At 34.1% G+C, this 22,847-nt stretch overlaps 2 protein-coding genes across 3 annotated transcripts; both read right to left on the bottom strand.

Annotated features, from left to right (window-relative positions):
* Positions 1 to 348: 348 nt before the first annotated feature.
* LOC113305004 (putative F-box protein At1g33530) lies at positions 349 to 1,677 on the bottom strand. The gene has a single exon (XM_026554120.1). The coding sequence runs from the start codon at positions 1,675 to 1,677 to the stop codon at positions 349 to 351; it is 1,329 nt and encodes a 442-aa protein (XP_026409905.1).
* A 15,797-nt stretch (positions 1,678 to 17,474) lies between these two features.
* On the bottom strand, positions 17,475 to 21,226 carry LOC113306886. 2 transcript variants are annotated; one of them, XM_026555807.1, is made up of 5 exons: positions 20,312 to 21,226; positions 20,058 to 20,195; positions 19,861 to 19,925; positions 19,688 to 19,753; positions 17,475 to 18,779 (listed from the first exon to the last, which is right to left on the bottom strand). In XM_026555807.1, the coding sequence occupies exon 5, from the start codon at positions 18,574 to 18,576 to the stop codon at positions 17,788 to 17,790; it is 789 nt and encodes a 262-aa protein (XP_026411592.1). In that variant the 5' UTR covers positions 18,577 to 18,779; positions 19,688 to 19,753; positions 19,861 to 19,925; positions 20,058 to 20,195; positions 20,312 to 21,226; the 3' UTR covers positions 17,475 to 17,787. The 2 variants fall into 2 exon arrangements, with proteins under 2 accessions (XP_026411592.1, XP_026411593.1); XM_026555808.1 differs by having other exon boundaries at positions 19,865 to 19,925.
* Between the last annotated feature and the right edge of the window lie 1,621 nt (positions 21,227 to 22,847).

Below are 22,847 nucleotides of genomic sequence, written 5' to 3'. Positions count from 1 at the left end.
TCATTGGGTGATGATACCAGTGATCCGAATTCGAAACTCGCTAGCATCAAATTCTTTACCGATTAAAAGGAAAACAATCAATGGAAGAAAAGGAAAAAAAATTGGAAAAGACAAAATTCATCCAAAATGAACACTTGCCCAAATGAATAGAGAAACTTTTTTTTTTTGCTCGGCCTTTAATAAAATTTTTTTTTCTCGGCTAATACAGAAGCTTTCACTTGAAGGATAACCTGCTCCGCTGATTCTTCTTTGTTATGGAAGATTCTTTCGTCACTTTCCTTCCAAATTTGTTGTCATATAGCGAAAGGCAAACAAAATTTTAGAAATTCAATAGCGAAAGGAAGAAAATTATCCAATCGTTAACAATGGAACAAGACTGTTGACATGCATTGTTGCTTGAAAGGGATGATCCACAAACCCCATCTCAACAATCCTGTACGTACCTGAATGAAGATTGTAAGCGTATAATCTATTCTTTTGTCTCACCAACAACTCACTTTTCTTGTAACAAATAGCTTCTGTGTCATTCTTATTCCTCCAAAATTCGCTGAATTTATCTATGCCACACATTGGAAGAATCACAGTGTGCCTCTTTACCCAACATTTAGTTTTGTGGTTTAATACTGATAACTCAAGTTCGGTCGATGAAATAGGATCACATATGCATAATGCTCCTTCAAGCTCAAATAAATGTAGCGACATGTTCTCATACACCGACTTACCTATGCGTCCACTATGAGCCAGTGCTATAAACTTCTCAGTTTCCATTTCAAATGACACAATCAAATGTGAGTAACAAGGCCAATCACCATGTACACGTTTATATAGGACCTGATCAACCATCCAATATAGGGTCTTGTTTATAATTACAGGAGGTCTACCACGAGATGGGGGGTAGGAGAAACTGCCAACATCTTTCCTTGCTTCAGTTTTAATGGTAAGGACTTTGAACTCATACCGGGCACCTACCTTGTAAACCAAAAGCAACACATACTCCCTTCTCAAGGAACAAAAATAAAACCCACACACATAACTAATAACACGAAAGGCTAAACACCAAGTCAATTTCTCATTTGTAACAGGATTCCACAGATAATAACAGACAGGTTCCTCCCACGGGTAAAAATTCGTAAATAAAAGAATTCCATCATGTGAACCAACAATTGATATACGATTATCCTTGCGCTTATAAGAGGAGGGAAGATCAAGTGTTTTTGTCTCAATATTATGATATTCCTCGTCAATAAAATAAAGCTTGATAAAACCATATTCACTATCAAAGTCAGGAAAGCGCTGCACGACTGTCACCGAATTAGATCGATTCAGTTGCATTTGAGTAAAATTTGAAGTTTTGGTTAAGGCATGTAAAGCTTTAGAAAGAAGCTGGCATTGAAATATGCACTTTGCTGGAAGTCTACTAAGTATATCTTCGACTATAGAATCAGGGAGATCAACATAGAGTTTGTTAAGAGGGTTATCATCGGGAACAAGAATATGAAGAGGGTCGTCCTCTATTAGAGGATCACAGACTGACTCAATAACTGTAGGGGGGGAGTTATTAATAGTAGAGATATCGGAGAGAGGATCATCAACACCTTCATTGTTTTTGTAAAAGAATCCAAGTAGGTCTCTCCAGCAGATTGGAACCCACCTCATGCACGGAACAATAACATTCATCTTACCTGTAAATATAAAACGATATGGTATTGCTTAGACGACCAACAAACGATAAAAATAAAGATTGCCTTACCATTTGAAGCATATAATTAGGCTTGACATGAAGAAGAAGAAATATCTAATCATTGCAGCTCTATATGCAAATATAGAAAGAGGTGAAGTCAATTTTAAGATTGTTGCATTATACCAAGTTACAAATTGGAAATATCACAGTTGGATAAAAGACAGACTTACTCTCATACCTGTGAGGTACATATAGCTAAAAGAAAACCCTAGAAAAAGCTTAGTTTAGGACCTTTAGGTATGGTGTAGTAAGTAGTTGTTGGCTTCAGGTACATATGTTTCTTTTAGGCACGGAACTATATGGGGAATAATTAAACCGTACAGAATCAGTATAATGAAAGCGACAAAGTATACAATGACATTAACAAACAGTTCAAGCTTTCCATGGATTCTTTCTAAGGGTTTGTATTCCTATCACCAACTATATGTTATAATATTAAGAACTTTCAAACTTAAATCCACTTACCCGAATATATTGAGAATCACTATTTAAAACAAAATTCCTGCACATAAAACCCTCTGAGTTTGGCAGCAGAGAGAGATGAGAAATAAGATTAATGGTTGGACTTTTAGGTGTATATAAATAGGTTTTGAACGACCCTTTTTCCTGTGCCACAGCGGACACCTAAATAGCCTACTCAGACATGGAACATGTTTCCTCTTTCGGGCCTTTTTTATAACGGGCTGGAATTGCACAACAGTAAGCAACGGTCGCGTTGAGCCTTAAAAAGAAAGAAAATATTATTTTTTTTTTGTGAAGCATAGAATTTATTATAATAAGTTTAATTTACAACTTATCGTGGGTATGTGGTACCCACAGAATCTTGAAATAAAATGTAATTGATAAAGGATGGGATTGTCTGGTCCCAGATTTTGGTTGAATAGTTTCCTGTTTGACTTCCATCAGCTGCATGGTTTGCTAATCCGTCCGCTGCTTGATTTCCTTCCCTGTAATTGTGTTATATAGAGACTTGTGCGATTTTCCTAAGTCTCATTTTTATTTCTTCGATCATTCCTACTATGTGCCAAGGTGGCGAGGTAGTTGATGTGATGAAACGCAGGAGGTTCTCCGAGTCCGTTTCAAAAAGGATTCTAGGCCATTATCTCTCTGATGCTGTCCTTGAAGCCAAAAGTAAAGCCCATGTTTCTGCAGTTAGTGCTGTCGTAATTCCTAGTGGTTGAGCCATAACTATTAAAGTTCGTGCATCAGAGTCTCTACAGACGAATCCGGCTCCTGCAAATCCTGGGTGGCCTCTGGATGCTACATCTATGTTAATCTTAATCCAGTTGATATTCGGAGTGGACCAACCCACCGCTATTGTTGCTATTCTTTTATCTGTTATCGGGTGGTTGAATGTTGGTGTATCTCCTGGAATGATTGGTGGTGAAGCGTGCAGTGCCCAACAAAATTCTTGTTGTAGTTTTTTTGTCCAGGCTACGATTTCTTCTGAAGTTGTTTGTTTTTGTTGGTAAATTAGTTCATTTCTGAATAGCCATAGGGTCCAGAATAGGAAACAGACTGAGTAGATTTTAGAAGTTGATGTTGGCTGCTGCAGGATTTGGGATATGGTTGTTTATGGAGTTAAGGTGAAGGTTGGGGTAGGGTTGGTGATTGGTGCATTTGAAAGTTGGTTGAATAAGATGTTCCAGGAAGAAGCCGCCGTTGGACAATGAATTAAAAGGTGGCCTGCTACTTCCGTATCAGTATTGCATCTTGGGCATATGTCTGAGTTGGTCAAATGGATTCGATGTAAGAGAAGGTCGGTAATCCTTCATTGATGGCTTTCCACAAGAAAAGACGAATTTTTGGTGGACATGATAAGGTCCATAATAATTTGGTAGGTGGTAGAGGTGCGTGGGTTGGTTGACCATGGGTTAGACATTTCTATCCTGAAGATGTGGTGTAGTTTCCAGATTTTGAGTGTGGCCAGATAATTTTATACGGGGTATTTTTTTGGGGAAGGTGGATGTTGATGATTTTCTGAATTGTTGGATTGCGAAAGATGTTCAATTTTTCATGATTCCAGGAGCGGGAGATTGGGTCGATGATATCTACTACTATTTGGATTGGGTAGAATTGTGTTGGATCTAGATTGGTATAGTGTGGAATCCAATTCGGAGTTGATAATCCATTTCCAATACCATGGAAAATTAGATTTTGCATGGTAGGGATAATTGACGCGAGTTGTCTCCATTGAGGACTGGAAAAGGAAGGAATGATAACGTTTCCTTGTAGAATTGGTTATTCAGTAAGGTATTTTGCACTGAAAAGACTTCCGCATATGGAGTTAGGTTGTTCATGCAAATTCCATATTCTCTTCATGAGAAGGGATGTGTTATGATTACTGCTTTTTCTTATTCCTAATCCCCCTTCGGACAATGGCTTTGTTGTTTTATCCCATCCTATAGGGTGTAGTTTTTTGGTTGTTGAGTCATGTCCCCAGAAAAAATTCCTGGTTATACAATCTATTTGTTTGTGTATATTTTTGGGAATTTTTTGTGTTTGCATTATGTAGATATGAGATGGAAAACGGCCATCTCATATCTACAAATAATTTGGGTTTTTTTTACATGGAAAGGAAAAGTTTCATTAAAAATAAATGTCACCAAAAGTGACACCAAAGTTACAAAAAGAAAAATAAAGCAAGCTCACAAAAGAGCAACTCAGAACCTCAAAATAAAAAGCTCAAAAAACGTCCTTACGCTCAAGTGACCCGTAAAAGAAGACCCTTCAAACATCTTAATTTTCATCTTGAAACGAGCACTTGACGACGTCAAATTGCCTATCGTAATCTGAATCAGGATCAAATCCTCCTAAACCATCATTATTTTCATATAGAGGCTTTTCCATTTCTGAATGAGATTTACGACGACTCTCACAAAGATTCCTACACATGGAAATCATCATAGTATGGTCAGAGATACCCAATAACTTATTAAAATCAATTTACGCCTCACTAACAGAGAGAGCAGAAATAAACTTAAAAGGCAAAGCCAAATCCTTTCTCGTAAAATTTTTCTTCTTCTTTGTTCAGATTGTAACACAACTTAAATCCATTTGTACCGATAGGATATCCTCAGATTCTCATTCTCAATAGAGTTGGTAACCAATTTTGGAGTTGAAAATCCATTTGTCGCTGAATTTGAATGATTTCTGAGAGATTTCCTTGTTATGACCTTTTTTTTACTCCAATAGTCCCATTATCTGTTCCATAATGTGATACATCATGAGAATCATGATAAGTCGCTTGTGCTTTTACCTCTCCTTTGCCTTTGTCACTATCAATTTTTTCATCAGCATCCTCTTCTCTAATTTCTAGAGTGTTTTCAACATTTTCAATACAGTAAAACTTTTTTTAATATAATATTCGATAATATCACACTCTCGTTAAAATAATTCAAATTTTTGGTACCGATCCGGGCTCTTAGAACTAAAATAATAAATTTGATATATAATATAATACATTTTAAAAGTTTTTCCTAAATATTAGTTTGTCCGAAATGTTATATAAAATAATATTTTCATTAGAAAATAAAAATAATTTTCATACATATTAAATTTATGTAAATTATATGTTAGATGCTATATTAGGTTAGGCTTAGTGAATAAATTGTATGTAATATTAAATTAATGTTCCTACAATTTCCGACGTTTCATTATCTAGAAATTTTTATCAAATTAGTAAATGATTGCGCATCCTAGGTACTTTATGCGTCAAACCTAATAGAATTAGAAATTATCCTTGGATTTAATATATTAAGTATATTTATAAAATAATAAATTCTTAAATTGCCAATTATATAATATTTCTTTAAAATAATAAAATTAGATGGTCCCAAACCTATTATTTTAAAAAAGTTTTATTATAATCATACAGTTCGGGACTGAACCTACCCTTTTTTTATTTTAGGTTTTGTTTCTTCAGGTTATGTAGTCCATTCTGTTTCTGATGTGTCAGTCACCATCTCTAAGCCATCCTCCATTCTCCAAACTGTACAATTTTTTTCAATTTATTTCGTTTTTCCTCTGAACATGCAGTATACTATATTTTTCTATTCACATTTGGTTTATTTGGAAGGAAAGATGTAATATAGGCTTTGAAAACAAACATCAATCACATTCTCAATTATCTTTAGAATTACAACGTCACTTGAATTTCTGGTACAAGGATGACTATCTGGAAAAAAAAGGCTTCGACTAGCATAATAGACACACTTAGATGGATAGCTCATATTTCTTCACAAAAGAAACTTAATCTGGATGCATCTTGGGTCTCTATGCATGCACCAGTTGGTTTCTCTTTAATTTTCAGAAATGATGCAGGTATCTTTGAACAAGACAGATCAGGACCCATATCAGTTTCATCTCCAGAAGAAGCAGAAGCTCTAGGGCTACTGCAAGCTGCAACATGGGAAGTGGAAGAAGGACTGTCGAACTTCAGTGTGGAAGGCAATTGCAAGAATAGTTTTGATTATCTTAATGGGAAACCATCCCAGATTACTTGGCAGAATCAGAAAATTACGAACGAAGTAAAACGAGATTTTCAACACTATCAAAACTTTTTAGGCTTTATTTATGTTCCTAGATTAGCTAACAATGTATCTGATATCCTTGCTAAGGAGGCTAAACATTTTCACTCTTTTGTAAATTGGAGAAATATACCTCCACCATGTATTTTCCAAGCTCTAGAAATAGATAAATCTAATGTCCGGGTGGATGCTAACAGCCCAACATTAGATGGCTCTACTAGTATTGATATAAGTGTTACTAACTCCCTAAGTTAATCGGTTTGAATGCATTTGAACTTACAAATAAAAAAAATATTTGATGCAATTTGGTGTACAATTTAACACGCAATATGCTGCACTTTGTTAATTTTGATCATGATCGTGATCACCGATCAAACGTGTCATAACACTCAAAAGGTGATGAGGATAAAGTTCTTATTTTTTTTGGTAATTGAGGATAAAGTTGTAAGTATGTAGTTTTATTAATCATGATTACAATCACTATTATTATTATACTGCCCTTTGTTAATTTTTATGGTGATCAACTCAGCTGTGTGCATGTATGGGCCTATGCTGGTATTAGGAATATTAATCTTAATCAAGTCCAATCTCATTGACAAAGTCAATAAGTTTTAGTAGTCAAAATTCTTTGACAAAGTCTTGTACAAACAGTAAAATGTGTCTGAATATTGCATGTCTGTTTGTAATGTTTACTTCTAACTGTAATACAATTTTTTCTTCTTGCTCTCATCTCTAGGTTTGTCTTGGTTTCTTGATTATCATGAGAACATATCAATTCTCATGGTATCTAACTAAGTAACAATCCTGTTTCTTTTAAGCAATCAACAACTTAATAATTTTTCTCAATAATTTTTAGCTACTTAAGATTCGGATAATACAGATTTAATAATTTTTCTCCAAAATCGATCTTTATGATTCATCTGAACATTTACATGATAATTACCGGATCTGGTATTTACAACAACAACATTAATTTTGATCTATATCAAGTAAACCTACAAAATAATCATTTCAATAATGTAATGTCATCTTCTGCTGATAATGGTAATTCATCTTTTCTCCCCTTTACAGGAATATCAAATTTTGTTTCTATGAAGTTAGATGCATCCGAATATCTCTTGTGGCGTGATAATTTTAAAATTTTCAAGTTTTTATTGATTTATATGGGTATATTGATGGTGAAAAAATAAAATCACACCAAGAAAGATAATAGTAAATGGATTTGAAGTAGATAATAAAGAATGAGCTTCTTGGAGAAGACTGGATAGATTTTTTTCAACTTGTCTAAAAGCCACTTTTACTTCTGCTGTAAGTGGTGATGTTCTTGGTCTTGCTGCGGCAAAAGAAATTCGATATTATCTTAGAACATGTTTCAAGACACAATTTCTTGCTAGGAAAAATATATTAAGGACAAAATAAATGTAATGAAGAATAATCAGTCTATGGTGGTCTATCTTCAAAATATAAAGACAATAGCAGATTCACTGGAAACAATTGAAGAAAAGGTTAGTGATGATGATTTAATGATGTTTCTACTAATGGATTAGGCAGTGAGTGTAATATCTTTGTGGTTTCTTCACAAAATAGGGAAACACCATACACTTTTGGAAAAAACAAAGAAAAATTACTTTCTCATGTGAAGTATTATCTGAAAGGAAACAAAAAAGTACAAATATGTATGATGAACATAATGCTAATGCATTTTACGCAAGAAATGATTCTACTAGCTACAATAATAACAGAAGAAATAGTGGAAATAATAAGAATGGCAATGGTGGAGATTATATAAAAATAGTCAGTATCAACATAGGTCTAGTTCTAACAGCTCAAATGGTCAGGATGAAAATGGATCAAGTTCAAATGGTGATAGAAGTCCTTTTATGGATTATTCAAAGATGTTCTGTCAGACATGTAAAAAGAATGGTCATTTAGCAACTAGATGCTTTTTTAGGTATCATCCACCACCAACTGGTAATTCAAATGGTATTAATACAACTGGTTTTAGGCCTCAAGAAAATTACGTTGCTTCTGATAGTCAAGGAAATTACTCAAATGAAATTGTATATCCTTCTGGTTCAAATCAACATGCCTATACAAGTCTGAATGTCAATAATGATCCTTCTTCATAAAATACAGAGTGGATTTATAATAGTGGTGCTTTAACTCTTATGATTGGATACATGACACTGCTTCAAAATATTTCTAACTACAAAGGAAAGGACAGTTTCATGATTGGAAATTGTAAGACATTAACTATTTTTCTTACTGATAGTTCTCATGTTCATACACATAAAACAAGTTTTACACCAGACAATGTTTTACATGTGCTAGATATGAAACACAATTTATTGTCAGTAGCTAAATTCACAAAAGACAATGGATGTTAAATCACTTTTGATCCCTTTGGGTATGAGATAAGGAATTTTACACAAGCATGATCTATTCGCATGGGGTAAAATGATTAATAATTAACTTGTATCTTATCAATTCTACTATGATGTAGTATTTCTTGTTTCTTATAATGCTATTTGGCATAATAGGCTACGTCCCTCTTCCAAAATTATTCAACAACTTCATAATAATAAAAATATCATTGTTCAGTCTACAAATTCTCATATTTTATGTCATCCTTGTCAATTGGAAAAAAGTAAAAGGATTCCTTTTTAATTATCCTCATTTCATGCTTCATTTCAACTTACACTAATTCATTGTGATGAGTGGGGTCATGCTCCTTCTACATCATTAGAGACATAGATATTATATTATTTTTGTTGATGATTTCAATAGATTTCATTGGATTTATCCAGTGAAACTTAAAACTGAAGCTTTACAACGTTTTGAACACTTTAACAGTTTAAATGAAAAATTTTAAAAGACAAGAAAAATTGGTTTTTCAAATTTATGGTGCAAGTGAATTGGTAAAGGGTCCTTTTAAAGGTTATTTAGAATCCTCTGTATTCAAATAAGAATTCCTTTTCATAAAATACCAGAACATAATGGTATAGCTGAAAGGAAATATTGACATATTACTGAATGGAAAATCATTAATTTTTTAATGTTTCTTGTCCTAAAGAATACTGGTATCATGCTTTTTTCGCATCTACTTATCTTATAAAAAAAACTCCTGCACATGTTCTTCATGATAAATCTCCTTTTCAAATTTGGAATAATAAATTACTAGATTATTCTTTCTTAAGAGTCTTTACTTGTGTCTGTTTTCTTTTTATGGGTCATTCCAAAATCGCTAAATTATCTCCAAAATTCGTTAAGTGTATTTAAATAAAGGTTATAAGTGTTATAATCTTATTTCAAAAGGCACAATATCTCTAGACATGTTATTTTCTCTGTTTCAGAAAGGACATATTCTACAAATTCTATTTCTCATCCTCCTGTTTTGGAAAATGTTCAGCGAATTTCATCAGCTCCAATCTCATCCTCCAAAATTGTAACAAGGTCTCTTATAGGTACTATCCAACCAAATTTTTTTCAAGATCATGTTTTAAATCACTCTATCAAACATCCTCTTTCTTCTGCTTTTACTTTTTTACTAAATACTCCTTCTGAGCCAAAAAGTTTTAAACTTGCAATGCAAGATCCTAGATGGCAAGTTTCAATAAGAGATGAAAATGATGCATTAAAAATAAATGGTAAATAGGAGTTGGTCGATCGTGAACCTCATATGAATGTGCTAGGTTGTAAATGGGCATATAAAATTAAACGGAAATCTGATCGGACAATTGATAGTAATGTAGCACAGATAAGGTAAAAGCAAACTAGTTTGCTGGAGACGAGAAGAGACTTTAAGTTTCGTCAGAAACTTAATAAAAATATGATTCAAGGATCAAGATTTCTAGGGTTTAAACTTTGATTAAAAAAAATATTGATAATATTGATAATAAGAGATGTGTTCTAAACAACAAAGACCTTGCCTTTATATAGGCTTACATGACCGACTAAAAGAAAAAATTTATATGCAAACTAGGAAATGAAAAAGAAAGAAAAGTCTTGTAAAGCAAGTAAACTCAAACAGACGCATGGGATTAGCAGTGATAGTTGACACGGACTAAGGGATCAACAGTCATAGTTGATACGGACTCAGGGATGTACTACATCAGTCTCCCCTTCTTGAAAAAAGCTCACCTCGATTTAACTAGTAGAAAGAACTTCATCTCTCCATGAAATGTAAAAAGAAAAATTTGTACATTAAAGAAATTAGAGATGTTCCAATTTGATGGAAGATCAATAAATTATACATTATCACTGTTTTTCTTCAGAATCTTGAATGGTCCATATTTCGTCATCTTTTTCTTGTTATAAGTTCAAGTAGGAAATCTTTCTTTTCTGAGATGGATCAATACTAATTAAGTCTCCTTCATGGAAAACCTTAAATCTTATGTGTTTATCTGCATCTTCCTTGTATTTGTTGTTGGAATCTTTAAGCTTAGTTTTCACTTCTAGATAAATCTATGGAACTTTCCCAACCATATTATATTCCTTTGCATTACATTGTTGCAACTTTGGAAGTACTACCAAGTCCAGAATAGGGATAGGAACTTTAGAATACACAATCTCAAATGGTGTCTTACCTGTAGATCTATTTATATATGTGTTATAAGCAAACTTCATATGTGGAAGGAGAGTATCCCGCTACTTTTATTTTCCTCCACAAATCTTTTCTCTTATCATATTTCCTAAAGAACTATTGACCAATTCAGTTTTTCCATATGTTTGGGGATGAGCAGTTGTACTATACTGAAGTTTAGTTCTTAAACGCATCCATAAAGACTTCCAGAAATAGATCAAAAACTTAGTATTTTTATCTGAAGTAATTGTCTTGGGAATCCCATGCAAACGAACCACTTCTTTGAAAAATAGATAAGCAATATTGGAAGCATCTGTTGTTTTCTTGCAGGCTATGAAGTGAACCATCTTAGATTCACGATCTACTACCACCATAATAGAATCATATCCCTCAGAGGTACGTGGTAATCCAAGCACAAAATCCATGCTAATATCCACCCATGGAGCATCAGGAATTGTAAGTGGAATATACGATCCTGTGTTTTGAATAGTTCTCTTAGATTGATGAAAAATCATGTACTTTTGTACGTACTTCTGAATATCTTGTTTAAGTAAAGGATATAAATAACGTTCTTCAACCAAAACAATGGTTTTATCATGTCCAAAATGTCCACTAAGATGATAAGATGAAGACGCAGGGAACATTGTGGTATACATAAACTATTTCCTTTAAAAGGAAAACCATCTTGAATGAGATAATCATCAACACTACCTGTTGAAGAACCACATTTTTTCCATAGTTTCTGAAAATATTTGTCTTCACTGTAAATATCCTTTAAGAAATCAAATGCCAAACTCTCATGTTTGAGAGTAACAAGAAGATTACTCAAAGCATCGACTACTTGATTAAGTTTTCCACTCTGATGGTTGATGGAAAATGTATATTTATTGATAGTTGATAACCACTTATCATACATTTTATTGACCTTAGATGAAGTCTTCAAAAATTTAAGAGCTTGATTATTAGTATTGACTATGAACTCATTGTGAATGAGATAAGGATGCCAGTTCTTAAGAGTTTGAACAAGTGTAATCAAATCCAACTCATAATTAGACCATTTCGTTCTTGTATCTGAATTCTTTTCACTATAGTAAGCAACTGGATGACCTCCCTGAGATAACACAACTTTTATGCCAACAATGGAAGCATCACAATGGATCTCAAAAGGCTTATAAAATTTTTGTCATAGCAAGAACTGAAGAACATTATCACTACATAACTTTTCCTTGAGGATATTAAAGATTTTATCTGCTTCTTCCGTCTACTCAAAAGTATCAATCTTCATACAATTTGTTAATCCAGGTGCAATGGTGCTGAAATTCTTCACAAATCTTCTATAGAAATAAGTTAATCCATGAAAACTATCTAATTCACGTATAGATGTTGGAGTAGGCCAATCAACAATTTCTTTGATCATAGAATCATCCAATAAAATACTATTATCGAACACAACATAGCCTAAAAAGTGACTTTGTTTGTAAAGAAAGTGCACTTCTTCAAGTTCACATACAAAAAAATTCTTGTAAAGTTGTAAACACCTAAGATAAATGCGTAAGATGTTCTTCTTCATTGTTGCTAAAGATTAAGATGTCATCAAAAATACTATGACAAACTTTCCAAGAAAAGGTTGCAGAACTTGGTTCATAAGGCACATAAACATACAAAAAGGCATTACTAACCACTCATATAATCCTTCTTTTGTCTTGAAAACTGTTTTCCATTCATCACCTTCTCTAATACGTATTTGATGATATCCACTACGTAAATCAAGCTTTGTAAACACTTTAGCACCAGAAAGCATATTTATCATGCCATCAATTCTTGGAATAGGAAAACTATATAGGATATTAACTCTATTCAGACCTATATAGTCTATATACACATACGATGTTCACCATCCTTCTTGTCTACTAAAAAGGATGGACTAGCACAAGGACTTTTGCTTAACCTAATCAAACCATTTTCTAACGGATCATCAACCTGACCTTGTAAAATCTCATGCTCTTTAGGACTTAACCTATAATGTGGTTGATTAGGAATAGATGGTCCAGGTATAAAGTCTATCTGATGCTATAAATTTCTCAAATGAGGTAAAGTATTTGCAACTCATCAGGAAATAATTCACTAAAAGAAGATAGTAATGGTTATACGTTTTCTGGAATATCTACCATAGGCTTATAAACTTCATGAGAATTCAAAGAATGAATAATGGTAGCAATTAATTAAGGAAGTTGACTTCTGATCTATTGGCTCCTTGACTGAAGTAGAAGGTTGTAGAGGCCACAAAAATTTAGTAAAGCCTTCATGAACAAAAGTATAAGTATTCTCATAGCATTTATGAACAACACGAATTTCATATTACCATGGTCTTCCCAAAAGTAAACTTGCAGCACTCATGTTAATAACATCACATAGAGCAGAATCTTCATATCCAGTGAAAGAGAATTTTACCAAACACTGATGAGTGATTTGCTAAGATGAAAAAATGTTTTTCCAACCAACTGAGTATGAATTTGGATGAGAAGTAATAGGTAAACCAAGTTTCTCAACTAACCTTGCAGACACATAATTTTATGTACTTCCACTGTTAATCATCATGCTACAGAACTTCTCTTCAATGACATAATGAGACTTGAAATATTATGTCTTTGTGTAAGGCATGGCTCAGTAAGTAATATAGGTCGGCTAACACTAAATAAATCTACATCATACGCCTCATGCTCATGTAGATAATTAAGTTCATCATCCTCCAGTGCATTCTCTTCTTGTATATCTTCTTGAGTTTCATTAATATAAGAATGAAACTTCCGACAATCACTAGAAGTATGACCAGTTTAGTTGCACTTGTTACACTTGTCTCCTCTAAACTTTCAATAAGGATTAGGAGGTTTAGGTAAAGGAGGATATTGCTTTTGATATTTACCTCTAGTAGTTGGAGTAATATCTCTTTGGTTAGTACTCTGAGGTGGTTTAGCATATGGAATATGCATTATCGGAGCATTGTTTGAAGGAAGAGATGGTTGGATGGAACATTTTGGTGCTTGTGGTTGCTTATAAGATGGACCATAACTTTGTTCTTGTGGATCAACAAAGACTTTTGATCCCCTTTCACCTTGGTTACCATAATAAGAATTATATGATCCCGCAGCTTTATAAAATTTTGATAACGAGCTTGCTGTGGAGTTGTTTGTCTGGAAGCATTGAGCACACATCTTTCTATTTTAATATATTGTTGGATATCTTCAACCATTGTAAACACGTATTGTGTCATCCACTACTGAGTTAAGTTGTTTAAACCATCTATAAAACGTGAAACTAATTGATCTTCAGTTTCATTCAATTGGTTACGTGAAACTAAACTGTAAAACTATGTTACATACTCTTCAACAAGTCAAGCTCCTTGTCAACATTTTTGAAGTTTGATAAACAGTTGTTGTTTGTAATCTCTGGGTAAAAACTTATCTCTTAATAAACGTCTCATTCTATCCCAAGTACGTATAGGTGGTTTGTGATAATTATGTCGATCTTCAAAGAGTGTTTCCCACCAAGCTGCAGCTCCACCTTTTAGTTTATATGCTACTAGTTTCACTTTGGAAGAGTTAGGGACATCCATGAAGCTGAAAAAAGATTCTACTTCATAAAACCATACCATTAATTATTCAATTTGTAACCCACAGTGAAAGTTATGTATATCCACCTTTAATTTATATTCAGGTAGAGTTCCATAAGGATTCATACTAGACTTTAATATTTTATCGTCGATCCACTTTTGCGCTTCGGTTACCTCGTGTATCATCTTCATCACTGTTAAGATGTACAGTAACATGGTTTTTTTGAAAGCCTCCTAATGGCTCTTTGTGTTGAAGTTAATGTGAGACATTCTCAGGAATAGAAGTATTCTTAACAAAGAGTTTTTCTTAGCTGTCGTTGTTTCATCATCTTCTTTTTCTTCTATTTCTTTTCTTCTTCTTCATTATCATCAACTAACTTAGACATATCTTTGTCATCAAAACCAGCACGTTTCCATAATTTCAGTATGAACTCATCACGTATTCCCAGCTTCTTTTCGAAATAATCTGAAAGAGTTTTGATGCTTGTTTCATTGGTTTTAAACTTGGTTTCGAACTTGGTTTCGAGAGAGGTAAACTTCATTGATCGATATTTTCCACAGTTCTTCAAAATCAGGTCTTGTAAGTGGCTTTTCTCCTATTGAAAATTTTCTAAAGAAGAAAACTAAAGGTTGATGAAAATTTAGGGTTTCGGGTATTTTTGCGCAAGCGTTTATAGATCAATTTTTAGATAAAAATCTAGAAACGTTGGTTGTGGTACCAACTAATGTAGCACAGATAAGGTGAAAGAAAACTACTTGCTGGAGACGAGAAGAGACTTTAAGTTTTGTCAGAAATTTAATAAAAATCTGATTCAAGGATCAAGATTTCTAGGGTTTAAAATTTGATAAAAATATTGATAATAAGATATGTGTTCTAAACAAAGAAGATGTAGCCTTTATATAGGCTTACATAACCGACTAAAAGAAAAGAGTTTTACGTAAATTAGGAAATGAAAAAAAAGGAAGTCTTGTCAAGCAAGTAAACTCAAACAGACATATGGTAGCAGCAGTCATAGTTGACACGGACTCAAGGATCAACAGTTATAGTTTATACGGACTCAGGGATGTACTGCATCAGATAGGAACAAGTCAAGACTAGTAAATCAAGGTTATAATCAACATGATGATATTGACTATGGAGAAATTTTTAGTCTTGTTTTTGAGTCAGCAACAATTAGAGTTGTCTTGTGTATTTTTGTTACTATGGAATGGCCAATAAGAAAACTGGATGTTTCAAATGCATTTCTTCATGGATATTTAATAGAAAATGTATGCATGAAGCGTCCCATGTTTTGTCAGTTCAGAATTTCCTTATAAAGTATGTCAGTTGAAGAATCTATATGATTTAAAAGAAGTTGCCTGGTTTCAAAAGTTCAGTTCTTCTTTGATTTCTTACGGGTTTGTTAGAATAGTTTTAGATTTTTTTATGTTTGTTTGTGTTGTTGGTTCAGAAAGGATGGTGTTATTGCTATATATAAATGACATTATTCTTACTAGTACTTCAAATGTTTTGCTTGATCATTTTGTTCATTTCTTGTTGTTTTTGCAATGAAAAGATTGGGCGATTTGAGTTACTTCTTTCTTTGGAATAAAAGCAATAAGAGCATCAAATAATATTTTACTGACACAGAAGAAGTATATACACTAGAGATGCTAGAAAAGGCACAAATGACAGTGTGTAATGTAGTACTCCAGTAGATAAAGGGCCTACAGTCTCTATCAATGAAGGTATTTTATTATCAAATGCGTCTGAATACAGAACAATAGTTGGTATGTTGTAGTATTTCTGCTTAACAAGACCTGATATTTGCTTTGGAGTCAATTATGTAAGTCAGTTCATGCATGCTCCTATAGATGTTTTATCTTTTGCTGGTCAAGATATTTCTAAGATATTTGAAGGGTACTATTCGACATGGAATCACAATAAGGAAAGTGAAATAAAAGAATTAATAGCTTATAAAGATTCAGACCGGGGAAATTGTCCAGAAACAATTAGGTCTATTTGTGGATATGCAATTTTTCCAGGTGATTCTTAAATTTCTTGGTGTAGTAAAGCGCACCCAACATTTTAAAGATCTACCGCTGAAGCAGAATATAAATGATTATCTGTAGCTATTGTTGTTGTAGCTCGTCCCTCAATTTATGCTATGCAATTATTACAAATATACCACCCTCTCTTGAAATTTTAGCATACCTTTAATTTTTCTTTTGTTGTTAGACAGCAATAAAAGTACGAATTTAACACATTCGAAGGGTTAATGCCGATTTATAGTAAAGGTGTATAGCCATGTGGGCAGCATGAAAAGGAAACAAACAGAACTTGAGCAAAAGGGGATAAGATCAATCCCTGATAAATCCATGTGGGCGCTTACTCCATCATCTTATTGTTATGTCTGAGATAAGCATACGAGTAAGTGGTTCTTAATAAACCTGCAAAAACTCTTTGGTTGCGTTCGCTCCAGATTGAACAACAAACTGCCACAAGGATGAATGGAATGGCCACCCCAACTTACCAAGTCCTTGCAGACCAACATGAAGCAAGTAAAAGGATAGATTCTGGAAACACCCATCTGAAATGAGATGATAGAGTAAGCGCTTGCCAAATATAGTAAGATGTCCTACAATGCATCATTAAGTGTTGTCGAGTTTCTGCGTCTTCTTTGCACATGTAACATCTTTCAGACTTTCCGTTATAGGGAGACCTCGGTTGGAGATCGTTTATAGTGAGACTCTGCACATAAGAGAGTACCCGCATGAGAAACTGATTTTGTAAGGGATTTTGGCGTTTGATGCTTGCGGGTATACAACTGCAGGAGCGAGTTGAGCAATTGTTTGTAAATAAATTCCTTTAGAAGAAGGGAACAAACATGAAGTCTTCATCGAATAAGCTGACCAATTATTGAGCTCTTCCCATTTGGCATCCCAAAAAAAAGTGAATCTGCATAATATTACATCTCCAATCTCCATATGGTGATGGCTTAAAACCAGAAATAACTCTATAGTGAGCTGCAATGTCGCGAGAATTAAACAAATATGTTCAGTTACAGGAACTTCCAAAACTAAACAGTCTCGCAGATTCACAAACATGCCCAGTGGCAGGAACTTCAAAAAAAAAAAAAAAACAGATAGACAGAAATGAATTTTTACAAGAGCCAATTGTGGATTATACAAAGCTGACTTCATTGGTTTTGAGCTCTTCAGGAGTCAAACAGTTGAATGTTAGGATCATGTGTTGCCACAGCCTTGATAATGTCCACCCAGTTGGTGTAACAGAGGTAACCAACCAAACATGAAAATAAAACTGTGAATATACCTAATCCAATCACTATCCAGCGATACTCCTCCCAAGTTTTCTGAGTGTTGAATCTCGCTCCATTTCATCGATAAAGGACTGATGGCTCTCAGTTCTAATCTGCAAACCTCCTGGAGCCATAATTTGATTAACAAGGCTTACTGATTCTCCATTCAAAGCTCGTCGCTTTGCTCCTAAAGAGGTAACCCTACTCTTTAAGGAAGCTAACTTCAACCAAACGGAGTAAAGGTACAACAGCGTACCTAAGACAATGACTACCATGAGAGCAATCAAAAGCTGAAGCTCCTTATGTGTGCGCAAGGGCTGCTGAGACACAATCGTGTGGAAACCCACTAATACGGACATAAACGTTGGAACGTTCAAGGTTTCCGTTATCCTTTCCTGTAATTTCGTCTCGCTCTTCTCAACCTTTGACTTCTCAGATAATTTTCTGCTGAACATTTCAGCTTCTTCATGGTCTTGATTGGCATTTATTATTGCTAGTGCAGCTTGTACTTCATCCTTAACCATCCCCTTGAAAATCTCTAAAGTTGATAGAGATGCTAGGAGTGAGTCCTGTATTTCTTGTTTCAGCCCTTCCCTTTCACCTGTTATTACGGTTTGCACTTCACTCTTAACTACCCCCTTGAACTTCTCTGTAGCTGGTAGAGATTCAAGGAGGGATTCATTTATTTGTTTTTTCTGCTCTTCCCTTTCACGTGTGAGTATCGTTTCCACTGCACTCTTAACTACCTCCTTGAAATTCTCCATAGCTGGTAGAGACTCAACGAATGAGTCCTTTATTTGCTGCCTAATTTCCATATCACATTTGAGTACTGTTTCTAATTCACTTTTAACTGCGTCCTTGAAATCCTTCGCAAATGGTATAGATTCAAGGAGGGAATCCTGATTTGCTGCCTCTGAAGTCCCATTTCAGCTCTGACTGTTGTAGTAATACCAGTCCCTTGAGATTTAATCGAATCTTGCAATGCATTCAACGTTTCCAAGATAATTTTGTTCATGGACTGAAATTCACATACAAAGTCACTCATTCAGCATTCAGTTTCACAAGTATATCACTAAAACCAAAATTGGCTACGAGATCAAGGACACATAACTGAAAAGTTCAATTTTCCGTCTCAATAATGAAAACACGATTTACAAATAGAATCCAGAGAATATATAAATAAACAATGAAGAAGCAAAAATTTGAAACCCAAGTAGTAGTATAATCTTCCAGGAGATCATCAAGGACACAACTAAAAAGTTACTCAGGAAGTTAATTTCGGTCTCAATAAAGAAAACACGATTTACAAGTAAAACCGAGAGAAACTATAAACAAACAGTGAAGAGGAAAAAATTTGAAAGCCAGGTAGTACTATAATCTTCCAGGAGATGATCAAGGACACAATTAAAAAGTTACTCGGGAAAGCAACCATCTTCAGTTCTAACCACATGCTAACGCATACACGAGACATTTAATATTTGCATTCAACTGAATTAATGGCATATCAGAATAAACTATCTTCCTAAGTTAACCCAAACAAAAAACTGACTAAATATTTCAGTACGGTACTGGGGAATTACAAGTCTGTCACTTGTGCTGATGGATTTAACCCAATTTCATCAAAATGTCCTCAAACTGCTGTTACCACCTCCCAGTTTTCATCAGTAAGGTAAAGTCATCCCCAAACTCAACATAAAGAATAACTTTAGCATTATCGTACCTTCCTATTTTCCTATTTTTGCCAAGACCCCTCTCTATGCTCACCTCCAATTTACATTACCTACCTAGATTCCAAAGTGATAGTTTCACATAACCTACTATTCTAGTCTGACACCCAATCCAAAAACAAACATTAAGTAGTTCTATATATAAGCATAAGAAACACATAAAGACTACGGTATTGACAGAATATGGAAACATCATTACCTCGGGTTGCTGTTCGACTTTGCTATTTTGGCTAGCCTGATCGTTAGAGTTCACCATTAGGATTAACTACATTTAGTACAACAAGTAAGATAAATGAGTTCTAAAGTTGAGATTTAAACAATAATATGGGTTAATGAAATTCAAGAAATATGGGATAGAAAGAAGAAGAATACCAACTTATGATATGATGTTGATTTTGTAAGAAGAATGAACTGAGAATGAGCGGGTGTTAATGAAACTACAACCAGTAACAAGAAGAAACACTGTAAGAAGGGTTTTACACACAAGAAGAAATAAGCGCCTACTTCCATTAACAACTTAAAAAAGATGAACATCAAGAAACGTTATGGAACAGAGAAGAAGATTATACCTTATGATAAACAATCAAGAGATAAGTTTCCTTCTTCTTCTTCTTGGGTTTTCTTCTTGATTGATCAAAATCTTGAATCTCTATCCAATGTTGATTTTGTAAGTAGAATGAGTTGAGAATAGGCGGGTGTTAATGAAACTGCAACCAGTAACAAGAAGGGTTTATACCTTATGGAAATATAGCAGCCTACTTCCATTAACAACTGATAAAAGATCAACATCAAGAACGTTATGGAACAGAGAAGAAGATTATACCTTATGGTAAACAATCAAGAGATAATCTTTCCTTCTTCTTCTTCTTGGGTTTTCTTCTTGGTTGATGTATCTCTGTTCAATTCCTTCAATGGGTATCACTACTTGATACTATCAAAACATGTTTTTATTTCATCTGTTGTTGAAATCAACAAATTTCATCACATGGGTTTTGTTCAATGTCTTTAATATGATGTCCTAATATTGAATTTCTTCAACAGACAGAAGAGAGATTGAGAGAGAGAGAGAGAGATATTAAGCGAACTGTTGTGGAGAAAAACGAGCGAGCCGGCAAGAGTGCTTACTTGAAAGTGTTAGTGGCAGTCATCTTTAGAGTTAGGACTCCCTCAATGCAACACGTAACCGCTCAATGTCGCATGAAGTGGTTCAAGATCTAGCTCAGACATACAATACCCATATCTTAGTTTTCCCAAATCACATATAAACTGGTTGAGACAATTTCTCAAACACTTTGTGTATAACCCACTTGTCCACAATGTCCGTGAGTAAATACTCATGGGAATTGATCCAAAAGAACTTGCAAAAGGAACAATACCACATACCAATAAGAATCTAAGTAAGTAAATTATATAACTAATGATTTGAGAGGTGAGGTAATCCTCCTTCCAAACCCTAGATTCCTGCACCAACATCCCTACAATCAAAAAGTTTAGGAACAACAATACATGGCCAGTGTAACCAGGTGCGAATAGCCTAATTGGATTTCATAGTGTCACTCGAAATTGAATGACACAATTGCTTCTTCTATTTGAGCTTAATTGGGACTGAGAATTGTTGAGCGTGTTGTTAATGGTCAGCTCACGATTCTCGACCAACGATTGGAAGAATCTGGCTTTAGATATGTTAATTCGAGGTTGGAATAAAAGTGACATAACTTGAGGTATTTTGGGTTTTTTTCTTTAGAGGGAGAGCAAGATGAATGAAATTCGAAGAAAATGCATCGTTTTTAATGACACAGAATGATCTCAGGTGCAGGATAAGAAAATGAAGCAGTGAAGGATAAGCTTTTCAAGTTTTTCCATTTTCCCTCTCTGCTGCTCACGTGTTATCACGTGACTGTTTTATTATTTCTCTATCGGCAGGCATGTGTTTTATACGTGTACAGGTAGTAGTTAGTTAAGTCGATTAAGCTGGACCACATATGACGATTATGTCTTGTCATCTCTTCTCCGGAATACTGTTATCAGTCTTGACTCATTAATTTTGACCGATTTGAAATATTGTGTGAAACTAATTGGGACACTATCGCCTCACAGATTTAAATCATGTGAGATAGTGTTTTATCCTATTTTGTAATAACCTTAAGTTTGAATGGTTTTTTCTTCTAAAAAGAAAAAAGAGATAGTGTTTGTATAACAGTGTACAAGGACCCTCCTTGTACTATATACAAATCTGTTTTATCTTATCTTGATTTTGATACACCCTACTTAATCTGATACCCCTAATAGCAATCTTGCTGATGAAGGATCATATAATTTGAGTTGTTTTTCCATACATTTAATTTAATATAATCTCGTTCACAAAAACATGCATGCTTATGTGATTCTGTGAATACCAAAGGACGATATAATTTTTAATTCATCGATTAAATTTGAGTGAGACCTTGCAAAATTCTAACCACCTGTTTTACTCCGAAATTGGATGTTTTTGATATAAGAATTTTATGATCAACAAGTTACAAGGATTTTTGTAATAAGAATTTATATGATTTTTGTAAAACTCATCCCTCTAGAAGATAAATACCTAGGCTCCCTACTCTTTACTTATAGATCAAAAATCAAAAGTTTTGAACCAATGGTTAAAAACATGAAAAACATACTAATTGGGTGGAAAAGAAAAAATGTAACAATTGTCGGCAAAACCGTAATGATAAAACATGCCACATCCATAATGAGTATATATCAAATGAACTGTTTTAAAATACCAAAAGAAACGTGCAAAGAAATAAATAAAATTCAGCAAGACTTTTGGTGGGGAAAAGATATTGAAACCCCGAAAGGGGTATGCTTAAAAGCTTGGGATTACTTTAGTAAACTAGTTGAACATAGAGGCCTTGGTCTACAAAATATCCATCATTTTAACACAGCCATGATCGCAAAAATGGAATGGAGAATCAAAGAGCAACCTGACTCCTTATGTGGAAAAATCTTAAAAGCAAAATACTATCCTAACTCAGATGTTATGCACTTAGACTCAAAACCAAAACATTCTGACAGCTGGATATGAAAGGGGATCAAAAGTGGAATTAGCCAAATACAAAACAACGGCTTCTGGGAGATAGGAAAAGGTGATAAAATAAATGTGTGGACTGATTTTTGGATCCCAGGAAAACCGCCACCTATACATAAGCCGAGTGTTGGAGTCAACCTAATAAATATTGTAAAATATTTGATTAAACCAGAAAATACTTGGGACATACAAAAATTACACATGTGTTTCGATACCACAACAGTAAACATAATTCAATCTCTAAATATCCCTAATGATCATAGGGAAGATAAGGCAATCTGGAATCTGA

The sequence above is a fragment of the Papaver somniferum genome, chromosome 8 (assembly GCF_003573695.1).
Source record: "Papaver somniferum cultivar HN1 chromosome 8, ASM357369v1, whole genome shotgun sequence".
Lineage (NCBI taxonomy): Eukaryota > Viridiplantae > Streptophyta > Magnoliopsida > Ranunculales > Papaveraceae > Papaver > Papaver somniferum.
The sequence above is the reverse complement of the archived record's forward strand: the minus strand, read 5'-3'. Positions and strand labels throughout refer to the sequence as shown.